Genomic DNA, 21,849 nt, shown 5'->3' on the forward strand with positions numbered 1-21,849 from the left:
ATTGTGTAATCTTATAGAGATGGAGATATAATAGAGATACATTGTGCTGTAGTGGTTAAAGAAATTGAATGAGAAACACCAACGTTTAAGGCCCATCTCTGATACACCAGCTAAGTGTCCCAGGCAGCGTTTAAATTGTAGTCTCGAAGGAGGGGAGGAAGGAAGACAAGAAGACTTATTATGTGCCCTGTTAAATACTTACATGCAAATAGAGAAAACTAGACAGGTCCAGTCCCCAAGGATTTTGCAGTCTAAAAAGGGAAGTTTTGGCCCGGGGAGGTATGATTTGGCCTGAAGTTCTCAGAGTGGTGAGTGGAGCCATAGGGAAATTCCCTGGCAAGTCCTTTCCAAGTATGATAGTGTTCATTTAACTCTTGTTCCAATATTTAGAAGTGGAAGAGGGTGTTCTGTGGGCATGAAGGTGACTAGAGAGCAGCAGACCCTGTTGGGGGATCTTGTTCTGTCTGGTTATAAAGAATTCTGACCATTGAGGAATGATCAGACTCCTAGTGGGAGATGAAGAGGTGCAGCATTAAGTGAACCAGTCAGTTAATTGGAAAATTACCAAGCCTTTGCTAACCTTCCCTGCTAGCTTCCTCTCCACCCTGCCCTTTCACTTTCCTTTTATGTGTTGACTTTAGCGTTAGAATATAAGCTTCTCAGGGGTAAGGAGTGACCTGCATTCCGTGGATTTTTCTTACCCAGCAGTCCCTACACCATTAAAATCATAGGTCTGGACAAAATAAGCGTAGCACCGACAGAACCTTTAGACCTGTTACTTGGTTTCTTATAAGCCCAGTCTAATTACTCTTCATTCTTAGGACATGCCTCTTGGTGAAGTTTTAAAATCAAAATGAAGTCCAAAAAGCTGGATTCAAAACTCAGTTGTGTCATTTGCTGCCTTAGTGAATTGATGCAAGTGTCTTCGCCTCTGAGAATCTTTCTCCTTCTCTGTAAAATAGAGATAGTGATTCTGTGAGGAGAGCGGGTCTGTCCTGTGAGGCTTCCTCATTCCTGGTGAAGCCATTTCAATATCCCATTGTGTTCTTGGACAGATAGAACAAGACCCAATAGAAAGCGCTTGGTCAGAAGACTGATGTTTAGAGCCATGGTTTTATATTAGTAGCTGTGTGACCCTCAGCATATTGGTTTCCTGTCTGGGCCTTAGTTTCTTGACCTGTACAATGACTTCTTGGGTACCTTCCCCATAGAAGTCCCTTGATTATGTGTCCTGCCCAAGTGACCTGGACACATTTCCTAAGATAATAGTGGGAGTTGTCTGAAAGATGCCTGCTCTCCTGGACGCCACTCACCAATGGCTGCTTCTATTTGCAGATGTGCCTCGTGGCAGCTGGGCTCACCTACCCTTGTCACCAGCTCACAGTGGGGAGAAGGTCTTCACCAGCACAAGCCCGGGAAGAGTCAGAAGAGGTAAGGCCACCCTCTTGGACACCCTAGGAAGTAGGGTACTGGCAAGATGTAGCCTCCCAGCATGGAGGTCAGTGTATAGCTGAGACTGTAGTTTTCCTTCTCCACTTCCGAATATGGTGCTGAAAGAATGCTTGGCCTGGTTTCATTAAGTGCTCACAGCTATGTCACTGTTATTTATTTCTTTGTCATTGAAACAAGAAAGGCTGGTCACATAGCAGGGGAGAGATATGCCAGTTGGCCAGCCCTGGGGCCCTCTAGTATCCTCAGGATGACAGGAGAAAGGAAAAAGAGGGCCCCCTGTGAGGGGCAGACTTCTTATAAACCTGAGTTTGAGGGCTTGAGTCATACAGTACATTGAGATAACAGCCCCATTTGTGTATTTAGGTACAACTGATTAAACAAATAAATAATGCTTAGTAGCAAGAGTGCTAGATCTGACTCTGGCATGTAAATCCTGCCCCTGCTGCTTGTGTCACCTGTGGGACCAGGTCCCTTCTGCTCTTTGGACCTCAGTTTTCTTATTGACAAAATGGAGTTAAGGGAAGGATTCCAAAAGAGGGCCCATTCTCATTGTGATTTAAAGTTCTTGGTTTGATCACTAACCTTCTTTTTGTGTTCTTTGTATCTGGAAGGGATCATGTTTGCTGATACTAGTTAAATTCATAACAAAAAAGAATATTTTTTTTCAAATACACAAGAGGCTGCTCTGTAAGGGAAGTGAAAGTTTTTCTCCCACCACCCTTTTATTGTTTTCTTGACCCTTTTAGCACAGTTTTCCAGCACATATGCTTTTGTTCCAAGGAATCCAAGTATTTCCTGCTGTTTTTCTCTCCTTTGCTGAATATAGCCCAAGGAGGTTAAGTGTCTCCTGGGTGCCTGGGTCCACTTATATTAAATAATCTAGCTAAAAAAGGCATCAATGTCTATTCAGAAATGTTTCTTGAAGAGTTTGCTGAAAGGGGACAGGAGCCTGGTTTCTCTCTAGGAACTTTCCTTCTCTGACCATCCCTTTTCAAGGTTTGTTGGATTGAACCTTCACCAGTGAGGATGCAATGATAGACAACATGAAGCATTCATTCATTCCTAACAGGTTGTATCTACTGGGTGCAGAACACTGGGCTGGCCACTGGGAATTCTTATAGGGATCAGCTACCTGCAGTTACAAACTAGAGAACTCTGTTCCAAGCGCATGCAACATCTGGCTACATGTGATGAGCCAGCAGGATGTATTGAGCCCCTCTCTGTGGACCAACTTTTATTGAAGGAGTGGGGTTGTATTAGATCATCTTCATCCAGTTTGATTTGGCTAGCATTTATTAAGTACATACTGTTATTACATTGTTAAGTGTGTGGCATAGGGATACAATACGGATCTTTGAGAGGTACAGAAGAGAATACTATGTGTTTATGAGCCTTTTCAGACTATAAGATCATGATGGGGTAAGGGGGGATGATACCAGGGTAAGATAGTGCTAGCTGCCTTGTAAGTACCCAGAAATATCCTTCAGGGAATGTTGTGTGGCATAGCTAGGTGGCACAGTAGATAGAGCACCTGGCCTGAAGACAAGACCTGAGTTTAAATCCGGCCTCAGACATTTACTGGCTTTGTGATCCTGGGCAAGTCACTTAACCCTGTTTGCCTCAGTTCCTCATCTGTAAAATGAATTGGAAAAGAAAATGACAAACTACTCTTAGTATCTTTGCCAAGAAAACCCCAAATGGGATCACAGAGAATCAGACATGACTGAAAAGATTGAACAACAAAGAATGTTGTTCACTCAACCAACAAGCTTTTATTAAGTGTCTACTCCCTGCCAGGCTCTCCATAAGACACTGGGGATTACTACCTAATTTTTCTGCTACTTAGATGTTAGATTATTTTCTACACCTCTTACAGAAGGTTGTTGGGAAAAGGGAAAGGACCTCTAAGTTAGTTTTTACACAGGCCTTGGATTCAGAATGTTTCAATCATAAAATCTTAGATTTAAAAGACAATTCATCTTTTCCATCCTACCACACAATGTAAGAATATTTGTTATTGCATCCTTGGCATTTAATCAAATAGTCAAATCACTGCCTGTCAGAAGAGCTCATGGAGGCAGCGCCAGGACAGTGGCATAATGGCAGGGACTCTCCCGAATTCCCCTCCAACCAACTTTAAAATAATGACTCAAAATGAATTCTCGGCAGAACCAATAAAAGGATAGGGTGAAACAGTTTTCCAGCACAGGACAACTTAGAAGGTTGGAGAGAAAGATCTTTCTTACTGTCATGAGAGTAAAGTGCCACACTTCAGCAAGCGAGCGGCAGGTCTTGGAGATGACCGTATCAGCTGCAGCTTCTGGAGCTCTCAGCCCACAGGAGTTTAGACAGCTGGTCAGAAGGAGAATAGAGAGGACCCTTTGCTGGCACTGGATGCAGGACTATGTTTCATTGCCCTTATATGGTTCCAGGTGTCAGTCTCAGGGTGAGGAGGAGCCCTACTAATAACACAGACTCTGGTAACAGTACCAGGGTGAAAAAAAAGTGCTTGTGGTCTCTCACAGACTAGTGCACAGGCCAAGAGAGCAGTGACCATAGCTCTCTTTAGATCATACCACCTTTGAAGAGCTGTACACTTGTAGACTCCCAGAACTAGCTCTGAAAACAGCAGCACAAACACCTGAAGCTTGGAAGAGTGCCTCCTCACCCTGGGAGCAAAACACAACTTTACCATAGTATAATATTCCAGAAGGCAAAGGAGCTAAGAATACAACCAATAATCACCTACCCAGCAAAACTGAGTATAATCCTTCAGGGGAAAAATGGATATTCCATGAACTAGAGGACTGTCAAACATTGATGATGAAAAGGCCAGGCCTGAATAGAAAATTTGACTTTCAAATATAATACTCAAGAGCAGCATAAAAAGGTAAGCAGGAAAGTGAATCCCTGGAATTTAATATGAGAGAGAGACAGAGACAGAGACAGAGAGAAACAAAAAAAAGATGGAGAGAGAAATGCACAATTATCTATTGTTACTGTGAATGTGAATGGAACAGAATGAAATCAACTCACCCATGAAACAGAGGCAGAGAGCAGAATGGATTAAAAACCAGAAATCTTATTGTAAGAATTTCATTTTTTACAAGAAACACGTGAAGCAGAGAGACACAGAGTAAAATAAAGGCAAATGGCTGGAGCAGAATCTAGTCTACTTCAGCTAAAGTAAGAAAAAAAGAAAAGCAGGGGTAGCAGTCATGATTTCAGATAAAGCAAAAATAAATCTAATTAAAAGAAATAAGCAGGAAAACTAAATTTTGCTAAAAGGGACCATAGATAATGAAATAATATTGCTACTGGGAACATAGGTGCCAAATTTTATAACATCCATATTCTTAAAGGAAAAGTTAAATGCGGTACAGAAGGAAATAGACAGTAAAACTATACTATCGGAGGACCTCAATTTTTCCCCTTTCAGAACTACATAAATCTAACCAAAAAGTTAACAAGAAAGAAATTAAGGAGATGAATAGAATTTTTCTTTTGGAGGCAGTTGGGGTGAAATGACTTGCCCAGGGTCACACAACTAGTAAGTATCAGGGTTTTTAACTTGGGTCCTCCTGACTCCAGGGCTGGTCCTTTATCCACTGTACCACCTTATTGCCCTAGATGAATAGAATTTTAGAAAACTTAGATATGACAGAGTTCTGGAGAAAACTGAATGGGAATGAAAAGGAATCTATCTTTTTCTCAGCAGTACATGATACCTACATAAAACAGTGGCCATATATTAGGTCATAAAACCTCTTAACCAAACGCATAAAGACAAAAATATTAGATACATCCTTTTCAGATCAAAAAGCAATAAAAATTACATTTAATAAAGGGCTATAGAAACAGATTAAAAATAACTGGAAACTAAATAATCTAATAATGCTAAAGAATTAGTGGATAAAACAACAAATCATAGAAACAATTAATAATTTCATCAAAGAGAATGACAATGAGACAGCATGCCAAAATTTATAAGATGCAGCCAAAGCAGTGCTTAGAGGAAATTTTATTTCTCTAAATGCTTACATCAACAAAATGGAGAAAGAACAGATCAACCAATTAGGTATGCAATTTTTTAAAAAAAGTAGAAAAAGAGCAAATTATCCCCTCTACCCATTTAAATACCAAATTGGAATCTTGATAATGAAAAGAGAAATTAATAAAATTGAAAGCAAGAAAGTCATTGTACTAATAAATAAAACTGAGTTTGGTTTTTTTGAAAAAAAAAACCTGATAAAATAGATTAAACCATTGATTAATTTTATTTGAAAAAAGAAAATCAAATTAACAGTATCAGAAATGAAAAGGGTGAATTCTCCTCCAGTGAAGTTGAAATTAAAGCAATTATTAGGAGCTAATTTTGCCCAATTATGTGCCAATAAATCTAACAATCTAAGTAAAATGAATGCATAATAACAGTAATAATAATCACAATAAAAAATATAAATTACTCAGATTAACAGAGGATAGAATATTTAAATTGCCCTATCTTAGAAAGAGAAATTGAGCAAGCCATCAGTGAGTTCCCTAAGAAAAAATCCCCAGAACCAGATGATTTAATAAGTGAATTCTCCCAAATATTTAAAGAACAATTAATTCCAATACAATATAAATTGTTTGGGGGAAATAGTCAAAGGAATCCTACCAAATTCCTTTTATGACACAAGTAAGATGCTGATATCTAAACCAGAAAGAGCAAAAACAGGGAAAGAAAATTATAGAATAATTTCCTTTTAAGGGCGGCCAAGTAGCACAGTGAGTAAGAGCACCGGCCCCAGTGTCGGGATGACCTGGGATTGAATCCGGGCTCAGACACTTAGCACCCACCCAGAAACACCTGGCCGTGTAACCTTGAGCAAGTTATTTAACCCCAATTGCTATGGGGTGGCCGGGTGGCTCAGCGAGTAAGAGCACTGGCCCCAGTGTTGGGATGACCTGGGGATCGAATCTGGGCTCAGATACTTAGCACCACACCCAGAAATAAATGGCTTTGTAACCTTGAGCAAGTTACTTAACCCCAATTGCTTTAAAGAAAAAAGAAAACAAATAATTTCCTTTTAAAAATTAATTTTGAATAATATTTTATCCAGTTACATGTAAAAACAGCTTTAACATTAAAAAAAATTTATTTTCAAATTCTCTTCCTTTCTTTCTCACCTCCCCTGTTACTGAGAAGTCAAGCAATTTTATATAGGTTTTACATGTGCAATCATGCAAAACATATTTCTGTATTTAGTCATATTGTGAAAGAAAACACAGATTTCCCCCAACCTGTGCACTCGCAATTTTCCCACATCTCAGTCAACATAGACCAATTTCCCTAATGAATGTTGATATAAAATCTTTAAATAAAATACTGGCAAGATGTTTGTATCACAAAGATTGTACACTATGACCAGGTATTTATAACAGGAATGCAGGCGGGTTCAATATTAGGAAAACTGTCAGTATAATTGACCACATCGATAGCAAAACCAACAGAAACCAAATGATTATCTCAGTAGATACAGAAAAAAGATTTTGATGAAACGTATTGTTTTTTAAAAAAACTTTTTATTCTTACAAATTGCTTTAATGTGTAATTGGGGAGAAATTTAAAAACATACATTCATACATACATACATACACACATACCTTTCACCACTTAAAAAATTGTATTATCAAAATTATGCCTATCACTAAAAATAAAATTATTGTACTCCCTCCTTTGCATCTATTTGATAGAATGGAATAAGAATGGAATGTTCTATTTTGTGAACTTCTCAAAACACTTATTCCTTTTTTTCTTTACTTAACAGTATTTTATTTTTTCTAATTACATGTGAAGATAGTTTTGAACATTCACTTTTATAAGATTTTGAATTCCAAATTTTTTTCTCCCTACCTCCCTCCTCTCCCTCTTCCCCAAGCCAGCAAGTAATCTGATATAGGCTATACATGTACAGTTATATTAAATATATTTCCACATTAGTCAAATTGTGAAAGAAGACTCAGAACAAAACAGAAAAAAACCCACTAGAAAGGAGAAAGAGGAAATAGTATGCTTTAATCTGCATTCAGACTCTATAGTTCTTTCTCTAGATGTCTCTACAATTACATTTTTCATCATGAGTCTTTTGGAATTGTCTTAAATCATTGGATTGCTGAAAAGTGCTAAGTCTATCAAAGTTGATCATTGCACAGCGTTGCTAAAACACTTATTCCCAGAATTACACAAGACCTAGCAGCAGAAATATTTAAGGACTGCAGATCTTGGAACACAACATATTGAAGAGCAAAAGAACTGGGCTCCAGCCAAAAATATCATACCCTACAAAGTTAACTATTATCTTGAACAAAAAAAAAAAAAGAACATTTGATAAACTCTAAGATTTCTAAGACTTTGTTAAAAAAAATCCTGGGGGCAGCTAGGTGACACAGTGAATAGAGTACCAGCCCTGGAGTGAGGAAGACCTGTGTTCAAATTCGGCCTCAGACACTTAACACAAAACTGGCTGTGTGGCCTTGGGCAAGTCACTTAACCCCAACTGCCCTGCTATATACCCTTCAAAAAAGCAAAAAAAAAAAAAATCCTGAACTTAATAGATGATTCAACATACAAGAACCAATATAAATATAAGGTACACAACAAAGGCTGATTATAAGGGATCCATAAGAACAGACTGTTTACTTTTTATTTATGTAAAATGTAAAATCTATGTCTAAGATTCTTATTAATAATTGGATAGTCACAAGAAAGATTGTGGAAAACCTGGGCATGATATGAATTTAAAAAGTAAAACCATTTAGGAACAGCTAAAAAGAGTAATTATTTTATACAAATGAGGTGCAAGAGGAAGAATTGATACATAGGAATTAGATGGGGGAGGAGGGCTGGTAGTTCTGGTAACTTACTTTCATCAGGAATAGTTGTAAAAGGGAACAATAGATACATAGATATATCTATATACATATTTAAAAGTCTTCTAAATTCAGAAGAAATAAAATGGTAGGGGTATGGGGGGGAGAGGACAAGGGAGGGCTCTTTAGAGGGGAGAGTGAGAATAGGTAAATAGGGATATAGAAGGGTGTTTAGATTTATGGGAATGGGAGGATAGGGGAGGGATCCTTGCAGGGGTGGGGGTAGGCAAGTTATAGGAGGGTAAGGTAGTGGGTAGAAATAAAATAGAGGAAGCAAGAGGGATAGGAAACAAGATATGCATATACATAAAAATAAAGATCAGGAGTAGAATAGGTTTGGGCATGTATATGTCTATATATGTATATGTGTATGTATATATCTATAGCTATGGAGAAGCATCTAAACTTTATTGTAGCCTTCTGAGGGGGAAGTGATTTATATATTTATAGCTATAGAAACATGTCTAAACTTTATTGTGGCCTGTGGGGGGGGGGCGGTTTGGAAGGAGGGGAAAAAAGAACAAAATAAAAAAAGTGCACAGCAGAGAACAAAAGAAAACTCACAAGGAAGCAAAGAAAAAAAAGACAATTCTCAACACAATGAGTATTATTTATCATATAGGCTTTCTTGAAATGAAAATTTATTATTATGTATTTTGAGTCCTCTTATGTTCTGCAATGCACATGACATGCTTTTATTTCTTTCTAACTTTATATTTAAGTTCTAATGATATGTTTTTGTTTCTTTTTTCTATTCTCTGTGTTCTGGTGTTAAGTCTAAAATAAAATTTTGAGGAAAAAAAACACATTCCTATTAAAAACACTAGAAAGCATAGGGATAAGTGGAACTTTCCTTAAAATGGTGAGTAGTATCTCTCTAAAACCATCAGCAAGCATTATTTATAATGGAGATAAACTAGAAGCCTTCACAGTAAGAACAAGAGTGAAGCAATGATGCTCATTATCTCCACTATTACTCAGTATTGTACTAGAAATCCAACCTATAGCAATAAAAGAAAAAGAAATGAAAGAATTAGAATGTCAACAAGGAAACAAAACTGTCATTCTTTGCAGATGATATGAAGAGGTTCCTCATAAGAGTTTTGTGATTGATTGTGTGACATGGGAGACACTGGCACAGGTCCTCCCAGCATGGCATGCCCTCATCAGAAAAGGTTCTGTGCCCTATGAGCAAAGCAGATTTGAAGTAGCTCAAAAGAAAGACAAGATGTACAAATTTAGAGAATCCACTCTGAATGTGCTCACGTGAACTATTTGTGCCTGACCTGTGGTAGAGCATTCCAGGCCCCTATTGTCTGATCAGCCACAGTCAGACACACTGTAACTTGACTCTAACTCTTCAAAAGCAAAGGACAACAACCGTCACCATGATGATATACTTGGAGAATCCTAAAGAATCAACTAAAAAAAGTTGGAATAATTAAAAATTTTAGCAAAGTTGCAGGATATAAAATAAACCCACATAAATCATCAGCATTGCTATATATTACCATCAAAGTCCAGCAGCAAGAGGTAGAGAAATTCCATCTAAAATAACTGTAGACAATACAAAATACAACGCAGGAACCATATGAACACAATTACAAAACACTTTTACACAAAGTTAGATCTGAACAACTGGAAAAATATCAGTTACCCATCCCAATAATAAAAGTGGCAATTCTACCCTAAATTAATTTACTTATTCAGTGTCATACCAATCAAACTACCAAAGAATTATTTTATAGAGCTAGAAAAAATAAGAACAAAATTTATCTGGAAGAACAAAAGATCAATAATATTAAGGTAATCAATTTTTTTTAAAATGTGAAAAAAGGTGACTCAGCCATCCCAGATCTCAAACTGTAATCACCAAAAAAATCTAGTATTGGCTAAGAATTAGGGGACTGCATCAGGGAAATAGCTTAGGTATTGTAAGAAACAGTAGGAAACAACCATAGTAATCTAGTATTTAAGGAATGCCAAGATCCAAACTCTTAAGATAGGACTCATTTGACAAAAACTGCTGGGAAAACTGGAAAGCTGTCTGGTAGAAACTAGATATAGACCAACATCTAACACTATATACTAAGATTGGATAAAAATGGATAAATTATTCAGATATAAAAGGTGATAGGGGGCAGCTAGGTGGTACAGTGAATAAAACGCTGTCCTTGGAGTCAGGAGGACCTGAGTTCAAATCCAGCCTCAGACACTTAACACTTACTAACTGTGGGCCCTTGGGCAAGTCACTTAACCCCAATTGCCCTGCCATCCCACCCTCCAAAAAGATATAAAGGGTGATAACATAAGCACATTAGGGGAGTGTGGAATAGTTTACCTGTCATATCATATCTATGGATAAGGGAAGAATTTATTACCAAGCATGAGATAGAGAGCATTAAGGGATGTAAAATGGATAATTGTGGCTACATTAAATTAAAAGGGATCTGCACAAACAAAACCAATGCAACCAAGATTAGAAGGAAAACAAGATTGTGTGTGTGGGGGGGGGGATTTTACAGCAAGCTTCTCTGATAAAGGCTTCATGTCTCAAATATATAGATAACTGAGTCAGATTTTTAAGAATGAATCATTTGCCAACTGATGAATGGTCAAATAATGTGAACAGCCAGCTTTCATATGAAGAAATCAACATTATCTGTAGTTCTGGGAAAAAAATACTTTGAATCACTAGTGATTAGATAAATGCAAATTTAAAAAAAAACCCTGAGGTACCACCTCATACCTGTCAGACTGGCTAATATGACAGAAAAGGAAAATAATACATGTTGGAGATGTGGAAAAATTGGAACACTAATACATTATTGGTGGAATTATGAATTGGTACACCCCTTCTGGATTGGGAACCATGCCCAAAGGGCTATAAAACTGCATACTCTATGACCCAGCAATACCACTACCAGGTCTATATCCCAAAAAAGATTAACACCCCCCCCAAAAAAAAGGAAAAGGAAAATCACCTATATGTAGAAAAATATTTATAGCAACTCTCTTTGTGATGGCAAAAAATTGGAAATTGAGGGGACACCCACCAATTGGAGAATGGCTAAATAAATCGTGGTGTGGTTGGTTGGTTGTTCATTCTTAAAGAGGACCAAAATGACATCACTGTGTTAGCTGATCAGAGCACTACAGGCTCGGAATGCTTTACTGCAGGTCGGGCACAAATAGTCCTTATGAACATTGGGAATGGATTCTCTAACTTTGCACATCTTGTGTTTCTTTTGAGTTCCTTCCATTCTGCTTTGCTCATGGAGCACAGCACCTTCTTAGATGAGGACATGTCATGCTGCGAGGACATGTGCCAGGGCCTCCCATGTCAGCCATTCAATTCCAAAATTGTTCAGAGAGACCTTGAGAAGTATATGATTATAATGGAAAACTGTTGTGCTCTAAGAAGTGGATGTGCAGGACGCTTTCAGAAAAAAACCTGGAAAGACTTGCATGAACTGATGCAAAGTGAAGTGAACAGAACCAGGAGAACATTTTACACGTGAGAACCTTGTATGATGAGCAAATGGGAATGACTTAGATATTCTCAGCAGTACAGGGATCCAAGAGAATTCTAAAGGACTCAGGATGAAAAATTTGATGCAGGGGAAGATGGCAGAGTAGGCCAGAAAATATCCCCACAAACAAGATAGAACATTACCTAAAAGTGAATTTAGAGCAGCAGAAATAAAGTTGGGGCAATGCTGTTGTTCTCCTAAGATAACTTTAAAAATCTCAGGAAAAAGTCTACCTCCTGGGATGGAGGTTTGGCCTGATTGAAATGCAAACACCTGCAGGCAGACTCGGTTGAATCCACAAACCACTAGCCTCAGCCTCAGGAACTTTCACCTTATGGATAGCGTTGGGATTGGACCACTGAATCGGGGAAGATTGAAGGACACTCCATTGTCTTGGGAGGCTGGACCCAGCTCTGTTGACCAGTTGTGGTCTTGGTCTGGGGCTGTGAGCAAGGAGGAGTAAGCTAATGTCCCGTGAATGCAATAGCAAAGGTGCTGCTGGCTGTGGACACTTAGAGAAGATTGGAGTTCATCCTGTGATACACTTTGTGTATCAGGGCAGAGGAGAGAGCTGAAGTTTGCAGCCTCACGAGGAACTGCAGGGAGCAAGAGCCTAGCTCTGGTGGAGAGGAGTGCCTAAGGTTGGGTCTCTGGACAGAGTTCAGAAAATAAGAGTAAGAAGGACACAAGGCCTGGGGCACCATTCCCCACAATAATAAGCTGTTAAAAATAAAATAAAATAAAAATGAGTAAGCAAAGGTGAAAGAACCCACCCACAGAGAACATCTAAGTTCATATTTAGAGGAAGATAGTGAAGTTAAAAAAAGCTACTTCAACTTCAGAGGGAAATATCAAATGGTCATAAGCCCAAAAAGAGTTTTTGGAAGAACTTTAAAAGACCTTCAAAAATCAAATAAGAGAGATTGAGGAAAAATTGGGGGGTGGAGGATGGGAAATAAAAGCAATCCAAGAAAATTATGAGGGGAAAAAAACATCGATCAATTAGAAAAAGAGATCCAAGAATTTAGGGAAGAAAATAACTCCATGAAATGTAGAATTGAGCAAGGGGAAGCTAATGATGTCATAAGACTCCAAGAAATAATAAAATGAAAAGAATGAGAAAATAGAAGAGAATGTAAAACTTCTTATTAGAAAAACAACTGATCTGGAGAAAGATCAAGGAGAGGCAAAGAATTGTTGGACTACCTGAAAGTTGTGATCAAAAAAGAGCCTTAATACAATATTATAAGAAATTATTAAGGAAAATTGCACTACAATTCTGGAAGAGGTTAGTAAAGTAGGAATAGGGAGGAAAGAAATCCACTGATCACCACCTGAAAGATCACAGGATGAAAACTTAGGAATGTCCTAGCCAAGTTTCAAAGTTCCCAGGTAAAGGAGAAACTATTACAAGCCACAGGAGAAAAAAACAACAATTTAAATGCTGCAGAGCTCCAATCAGAATGACACAAGACCTAGCAGCTTCTTCATTAGAAGGTCATAGGGCTTGGAATATTATATTTCAAAGAGCAAAAGAGCCGAGGTTACAAAGCTGAGTATAATTCTGAACAACAACAACAAAGGATATTTAATGAACCCTAAAGACTTGGATATTTGTGACAAAAAGACCAGAACTCAACGGAAAATTCAGCATGTAAGATCCAGAAGAAATGTTAAGGAAAATGTTAAAGACCAATCATACGGGACTCAGCAAGGTCAAATTATGTACTTCTTATATGTGGAAATGTTATTGGCACTCTTAAGACTGTCATCATTGCTTGGGTAGTTTGGAAGACTAAATGCGAGGGGTTGATTCTAAAAAACAAAATGGGTTAGGGAGAGGTTAAAAAGAAGCAGCTATCTCATCCAAATAATGCATTAAGGGAAGAACTGATACAGAGGAAGCAGATGGGAGTGGAGAGTTAGTACAGCTGGAACCTTATTCTCATTTGAACTTGCTTAAGGAGGGAACAACATATACACCTAAACAGGTAGAAAGTCTTCTAAATTTATAATTAAGATATAAGAGGGCAAGGGAACAGGATGAGAGAAGGACTTTTAGATTAAGAATTAGGAGAGGGAGAGAGATTAAAGCTGGGACTCTTAGAGGGGTGGACAGATCAAGGAGTAGGGAGGTAAGGAGAGAGGATCAGGGAAGGGTGCTTTAAAAAGGGTGTGCATTAGGGAGCTGGTGTAATGCTTTCTCCTATAATGTGTACGTACAGTTGTTCTGTATGATGTTGATCATTGTTTGAGTGACACCCTGGCTTAGGTACATGAGTGCTCAGTCCAGAAGACCTGAATTCAGGTTTTTCCACTGACACATACTAGCTGTGTGACTCACAACCTCTCAGTGTCATTGGCCCCTCTCCAAGGGCAGAACAGGTCCTGCCGTATATTAGTTGATTGTCTTATCTCAGAGTTCTCAAACCCAGTGAAATCACAGATCTGGTCCCACTTGGCAAGTTTTGGATTCCCAACATCCCAAATGGAATCCAAGAATCTGGACTTTTTATTTTAAAGGTTGACTGGAGCCATTCTCCTTAGAACCCATAGAGATAGATAGAATTAAGAAATTCTTGGGGCAGGGGGACAGTGAATAGAGTACCTGCCCTGGAGTCAGAAGGACTTGAGTTCAAATTTGGCCTCAGACACTTAACACTTACTAATCGTGTGGCCTTGGGCAAGTTACTTAACCCCAATTGCCCTGCCCTCCCCCCTCCAAAAAAAAAAAAAGCAAAAATTCTTTGTTCTCATTGTTAAACATTAATGAATGAGATTGTTTATCTCATTTTTGGAAGTTTTCCCTGACCCAGTCATTGCTTGGAAAGCCTCACAGCTCCTGTTGTAAGATATGATTGAGTTTTGTTTCCACAGAAATTATATAAAAACAGAAATCACTTGAAGCTCTACTGATGACTAATGTCAGAGACAAAAACTGCTTGTAGAATGAAGAGTGGGGGAGGCTGGCAGATCAGCATACCTGAGAAGGCCTCTTCCTATATGTGGAGAGGGACTGCCAGGCCTGGTGTCATTCACAAATACAAGGCCTATTAACCCAGATCCGGTATTAGATAATGGAACTTTTATGATTGATATCCTGGGCTAGAATCTTCAAACTAGTCAAATCTATTTGCAACTGGGGAAAAACCTTTTCTCGTGCTATCTGATGCAGACCATTGGGGAAGAAACTAAAAATATTCTTCTTGGATTTCCTTTTATAAAGTATATGAGGATGAGGAGTGGGAAATTGAAATGTGGAAATGAGAGGGGTCAAGGGGTGGGATTTAATGAACCCCCAAATGCTAACCAATGGGATTCAAGGCATGAAATTTGAATCTGGATGAATTATAAAAAGTTCTATGTAATTAACTTAACATGAAACTTGAGCCTTTTCAATAGAGGTAAAAGGCCAAGTTACTCATCTGAAATGATGTGGAATAAAAACTTTTTTTTTTCTAAATTCACTCATGGCCAGGTAAAATTCTTTGGTATTTCTAACACTGTCCATCATAAAGTTTGAGAGAGTTCCCCAAATCTGCTTTTGTATGCCTCCCTTTGAAGAAGTTAGAGTTGCTAGGTTTGTTGCCACAAGCTTTCAGAAGATTCAGAGGTTCCAGAATTTGCGAAGGTAAAATGTCAGAGCAGCTCTGAAGAGGAAGTCTCCATGAATGCCCAGAGAGTAGGACTAAGATGAATGCTCAGCCGCCTCTGGAACTTAGGATTTGGAGTTAAGCTAATGCTGCATCTGATTTACCAAAGAAGAGAACCGAGGGCCAGAGAGGGTCAGCAATTTCTCTAGAGGAGCTGCCAAGAATGACGAAGGACTGAGGATCCCACTTCAGGCAAGCTTAAAGAATAGGAAGAATTTTCTAGTGACCTGAGTAGATTAGGTGCTGCTTTGAACTTTGCTGCTGCTGGATGACTTAGCTGCACTCGTAGCCCAGCCTGGTCTGCCAGCTCAGAGGGTTACAGTACAAGAAGAACATGGCAGCAGTGCCCACAAGTCACAGCAGCCCACCCACCGAATGAGGCAGCAGCAAGACTCAGAGGTGTCTGCATGGGTGTATGAAGGTTGGGTGAACTGGCGATCTTAAAACCAGAAGGCACAGTTGACTCCTTCATGAGATGAACCCCGTGGCTAGAGGAGTGTCCATCTGGGATGAAAGGGATTCCTGATTTAAAAGAGGCAGCTCAGAGGCACACCAGATCAGTATTGTAAATCAAGCTAATGCACTCCTGTGAGGACAGCCAGGCACCAAAGTGGAATGGGGGGGGGGTGACCCACTCCTCATGTCCCATTCCCACCCCTCACTGCTATCTCTCCTCACCTTTGCCTATGAGAACCTTAGTTTCCTGCAAGGCTCAGGTGTCACCTCCTTCCAGAGGTGATCCTTGTTAGCCTTCTCCTGCTCACCAAGTCACAGTGGATTAATTTTGTAATGTCCCTCTTTTATTAGCTGTGAACAGGTTGTATTCCTCTAGTGGAATGTAAGCTCCATGAAGGATGTGACTTTCTCAGTGGGGTGTTTGTTTGCCTGGTGGGTTGGCTCCCCTATTAGGTTGTGAGCTCCTTGAGGGGAGGACTGCTTTTGCCTGTCTTTAATCTCCAGCACTTGAATGCACATGATCCCTGGGTCACAGAAACAGTCCTGCATGAGGAGGGAGGGGGGAGGAAGAAGTCTGGGAGTGAACCCTCAGACTGGTCTTCAGTTTGCTTTAAACTTAAAGAGTGAAGGGAATGAATATGAAAAGCCTGACCCCAGATTGTGGAGGGCCTGGAAGAACCGCTCTGACGATTTTTATTATTCCTTGGTGAGCAGGAGGAAGCCACCGAAGACTTTTGCTCCTTAGAAGGCTGAGGATAATATACATGCTTTCCACACCTTTTTCAGCCCTCCTTACTAGGTCTGACTTTTTTCTCTCAGGTGGGTTCTCTAAAATTTCTTTCTTGGAGGAGAAGTTCTCTAAAATCCCCTTACTGTAGCCCCATCTTCTATTATTACTTCCAGAAGCATCCACAAAGTACTTTCCCTGGAGCCAGCACCTGACTTGAGGAAACTTAAAGTAGCTAGCGAGGAGAAAGACTGGCCACTGATCCATGGGAAGGGTGTGTTCCATGAGGGAGGCTCTCTCCTAGTTTGTCTTGCAGAGGTAATCTTAGCCTCATCCCAACTTTCCTTGAATAGCAGTGCACCGATGTTCACATGGTTAGCGACAGTGACGGCGATGACTTTGAAGATGCTCCTGAGTTTGGAGTGGACGATGGAGAGATGTTTGGGATCGCATCCTCTGCACTTCGAAAATCACCAATGAGTGAGTAGTGATAACTGGGGCCCAAACTTAGATCAGTGCACCAGGTGAACCAAGGTTCACAGTCCCAAAAGAAAAGGCCAAGAAATCCATTCCAACAGCTCCTCCAGAGCTGGCATCCTCTCTACCCCAGGCCCTGACCTCCAAGAAATGCAGAAGCGCCTTGTGTTCTAGGCACCATGCTGTTGCTGACAGACTTGATTCTCATGCTTAGAGCTCCCTGGTTAATGAAAAGCAATGTCGAGTTCTGTTTAGTTCCCCCTGGACCATGGACAGTGTGAGGAATCACAGCATTACTTTTCTATTGTAGCAGCCCAAGGCAAGTTAACCTGTGCCAACACCACTGCTGCCACCTCCTCCCCCTCCTCCTCATGACATGCCCACTCCCCATGGAGAGAGAGAGGTATGGTTAAGGTTCATGAAATGGGAAAACGATGGTGACCAGGACTAGATACATATTTAGGTCATTCTGTTTCTGAATTTCTCCCAAGATTTACCAGCATACATCTACCTGGTATTTTAAATAAAATTGACTTTCTCACCCCGGCCTGCAACGCCCCCCTCTAATTCTTTTCTTACAGATATTAGTCAATTACAAACCATGTTTCAACTTTTTCAAGAAAAATAGCGAAAGTCCCAAGTTCACTGGCACCCATTGTATACATTCCTTGGTGTGTTGTCAGTAAAACTGACAAAACATTCATTCTTCTCTAAGGTTCCCATTCATTTTGTTTTGCTGAAATTATGTAACATGTTCATGGACATTGGCAAGTGGAAGTCTCCCAAAAGCTATGGCATAGGCACTAATCTTTCATTTGTTTCCTGATTGTTCAGTAGTGTATTTCTTAAATGTGGAGTTAAAGGTTATCTGTGTGTGTTTTTGTGCTTTTTGTTTTTAATTAGTGCCAGAAAATGCTGAAAATGAAGGGGATGCCTTATTACAATTTACAGCAGAGTTCTCTTCAAGGTAACGTGAAATCATCAACATATAAGTTTAATATGTATTTCTGTTATTGTGCTGTTGGAGTTGGATCTATTTTCATCACAGACAGTTGACAGTCAGGCATTTAATGATCCCAAGGTTGAGTCTATATAAGAATTCATAGATTCCTGGCTCTTCTGCTTCGTTCTCCAGGACCTTAGTGACAAACATTTTCTTACTTGGCAAGTTGGGGATTTTTTCTGGCATGGCTATGCTACCCATTGCCTACCACTGCAGCCCCTCCACTTACTAATAATCAAGGATATGTTTGTTTGAGTTTACAATGTAAGAACAGTACAAATAAAACTTAAGAACTGGTCAAGTCATGAAAATCCTTAACCTTAGAAAATTTTCACATAAACTCTATTTTCTGTCTTATGCTTGAAAATAGTATGTTCCCCATGAAATTCAGTTCTCATTGAGCAATTAAGAAAATGAAGAAATATGGGATGAGCAGCTAACTAGATTGATTAGAATTGGAAGGAACCTTAGATAGCTTCATCTATCCCTTGCATTTTATGGAGTCAGAAGCTTTTGGCTAGGAAAAGGAAGGGTGTCTCCCAAGGCCTCCCTGGCATCCCCAGCCAGAGCCAGAGCTCCAGGCTCTCTACTCCTATCCTAGGCCCTTGAGAAGCTGAATGAGACAAAAGAACAAAGAGACTCCCATTTTTTCTCTTGTGGACCTTTAATTAACCATAGGGCTATAATCACTTTAAGGACTCCATCCTGGAAAAGGCCAGAGCCCAGGGAAGAGCCCTGTGATTTCACTGGGGTAAGAGCTCCTGGACTACCAGTGTAGGCCATCTCTTTCTTGGGAATGGCACAGCCACAGAGAGCTCCCCTAAGCCCTGATGGGGTGGTGACTTTTCCACTGTCACTTGGTCAGGATATGTCAGAGCTGACACTTGAACCCCAGTCCTCCTGGCTCTGGGGCTAGCCTTCTCTTTCTGTCAGACTGGGCTTGCTTCTCTTCTGCATTTTAAAAATGTTTATCTGATGAATGTCACTTTTCTTTGTGTTGGATTACTGCTGAGATCCCTGATCTCACCAAAAGTGTCAGAATAGTGAACACTTATGAAGTTTATTTGAAAGTGTGGGGAGATGTTTGAGAGTTGTCTCTCTAGAAGTTTCTATTCAAATGTTTTTAATTGCATTTCTTTAAAAAAAAAAGGTACAAGTATAAAAGTCGATATAAAATCCATTTCAATTCATTCATTGTCTTCAATTTTTTCCCCTAGATATGGAGATTGCCATCCTGTTTATTTTATTGGATCACTAGAAGCTGCTTTCCAAGAAGCCTTCTATGGGAAAGCTCGAGATGTAAGTGAACTGTGGGAGACTATCAGATCAAAAGTGCCATCTGTGGCCCAGAGTTACCCCATAAACAGAACGCTGTGCTCAGAGTGGAGCTGCATCCTCCAGACCAGAGGACCTGGATCTTAGCCTTCTATCCTGTTCTCACCTCTCCCCAGATTGTGGTTTTGGGATTTAGTGGTATGTTTTCGAAGACAGAATTTTTAGATTAACTTTGAGGAGGGAAATCCATAGTGAAAAACAGCTATAGCTGTGTACGTCATTACTGAGGAGAAGAGGAACATGGGAGTAAATGGGACGACCAATATTGTTTGCATATCCTGGAAGCAGTTGGTTTTAATATCTACTAAATGAACATAACTGCTTGATTTTTTTTTTCCCGAATTATGAAGATGTTGTTGTGGTCTCTTTTAAGGTCTCTCATTTTCCTGTTCATTCCCTGGTGAGATCTAGTTTGAGGACTCTACTTTGTAGTGGGAGAACCATTGCACTGGAGATACTAAAAAGGCAGAGGCATTCCTTAAAAATGATTCTGCGCAAATGGACGTACTTAAAGTAGATTGAGAACCATTGTAGACTGTCAGTGCTCGAAGAGACGTCAGTGAACGTTGAATCTGGTAAAGCCCCTCCATACTTGGGTAAAAATCTGCATAACTACAATCTTGGAAGAAGGGGAGGGTATAAAATACAGTGCTGATTTTGGGGGTAGAGTGCCTTTTGGGCTACTGTACTGTCTCTATGATAGTATGTACGGCTCTCTTTCTCTTTGTTCTTCAAGAGAAAGTGTCTGGGTAGATGGTCTTGAGGGATGGATGATCATGGGGGATGAAGGTGGGGGTGTCCTTTCCAACTCTATATCCTCCCATATTTGGATCATCCATTCTTCACTTAAGACCTCCAGCATCCTGGAATTCCCAGTTGATGTACCAGAGACAGAAGGAGCTGTTGGGTGGTCAAAGATCTGGCAGGTTTCAGGCTAATCCCTTCATCTAAGGTTGGCACTCAATTTCCTTTGGTCCCTTTGCTGCTCACTTCACAACATAAAATTGAGTCATTTAGTTACAAGTGAAAATTAAAGTCTGTTCACCAAAAGATGTTATTAAAAGTCAACTAAAAGAATGACAGTTACCTAAAAGTTTCCTACCTACATTCTCTTCGAGGAATAAGGCACTACTGCATTTAGCCTGCCTGTTTTGCTGACACATTTTCTGCAGTCATTCAGCAAGCCCTGGCAATACATAGAAAAGCAAGAGGCAGCCAGCTTCCCGAGAGCTCATGGTCTGCCCAGCGTGCAAGGCAGTGCTCAGAAGCACCTTGTCACAAACAGTGTCTTACGGAGTGCCCAGGGTAGGCCTTCCTAATTCAGAACTGTCCTGAAGTCACAGAATCCAGAAGCCCCGGTAGATCTCAGCGACCTTGAGTACTCCACCCCCAGTCAGCATTTTATTTTACACCCTTCCCTTTTCCCAAGATTGTAGTTATGCAAATTCTTTCCCAAGTATGGGTTTGACCAGATTGAGTGTTCACTGACGTCCCTTCCAGCACTGACATTCTACAATGATTCTCTAACTCTCTACTTAAAGTATATCCATTTTCACAGAATTATTTTTAAGGATTCTTTTTAGGATCTCCAATGTAATGGCTCTCTTAACAGAACTGGACTTTTTCAAAGGCCTGTTTCTCTTTCTAGGAAGTAGATCTCTGGATCTAAATCCATTCCACTTGTGTGGTTTATGGGGCGGAAGCAGAGGCCCAGGGGTGAGGAGAAGGAGCTTGCTCAGACTCCATGAATTCATGGCAGAGTCAAGACTTGAAACTTGCCTCTCCTAATTCCTTGTCCACTGTCCTGTGCTGACCAGCTAAGCCTAACTCAAATGGTCCATTGGAGAGGCACAGTGTAATCATTAACACCAGCTGGACTCCCTGTTTGTATGCCCCTTTTGAATCATGCTTATGGATATTCCTCTTCTGATGAACTTTGGGCTATTTTGACAAATGAAAATTTTAGCCATTTAGCAGTAGTATTACTGACTTCTTGAGCTGGAAGGGACTTTCTTTTAATTTTTTTTTCTTTATTAATTTGTTTGTTTACTTTTAATTTACAAGATTTCAGTTCCACAATTCCTTGAGTTTCAAATTCCCCTCCCCCCCAAGGGATTTTTAAGACTGAGTGGAGACCACTCATTTTATAGATGATAAAGTGACAGCCTTATATTACATCTGGAGGCTGAAGGTGGGTCATTCATTGCTAAGAAACTTTTCCTGTCGAAACCTTAGCTGATGTTCTTTTTCCATTCTTCCTTTAGTTCCTCTCTTCAGAGGTAAGGATTGACTGTTGAG

At 39.8% G+C, this 21,849-nt stretch overlaps 1 protein-coding gene across 3 annotated transcripts in view; it reads left to right on the top strand.

The window, feature by feature from the left end:
• Nucleotides 1-21,849, top strand: part of LOC138165359 (FAS-associated factor 1) — a 419,204-nt gene that overhangs the window by 287,994 nt on the left and 109,361 nt on the right. For 2 of the 3 annotated variants that reach the window (XM_069093610.1, XM_069093612.1), the window contains exons 9-12: nt 1,336-1,431; nt 17,090-17,216; nt 18,117-18,180; nt 19,434-19,515. In XM_069093610.1, the coding sequence (XP_068949711.1) occupies nt 1,336-1,431; nt 17,090-17,216; nt 18,117-18,180; nt 19,434-19,515 (369 nt within the window). The remainder of the gene's footprint in view (nt 1-1,335; nt 1,432-17,089; nt 17,217-18,116; nt 18,181-19,433; nt 19,516-21,849) is intronic. The other variant, XM_069093611.1, reaches the window with a different exon arrangement.

The sequence above is a fragment of the Petaurus breviceps genome, unplaced genomic scaffold (genome assembly GCF_028583685.1).
Source record: "Petaurus breviceps papuanus isolate PSGF00001 unplaced genomic scaffold, PetGlider_PUasm1.0 208, whole genome shotgun sequence".
NCBI lineage: Eukaryota > Metazoa > Chordata > Mammalia > Diprotodontia > Petauridae > Petaurus > Petaurus breviceps.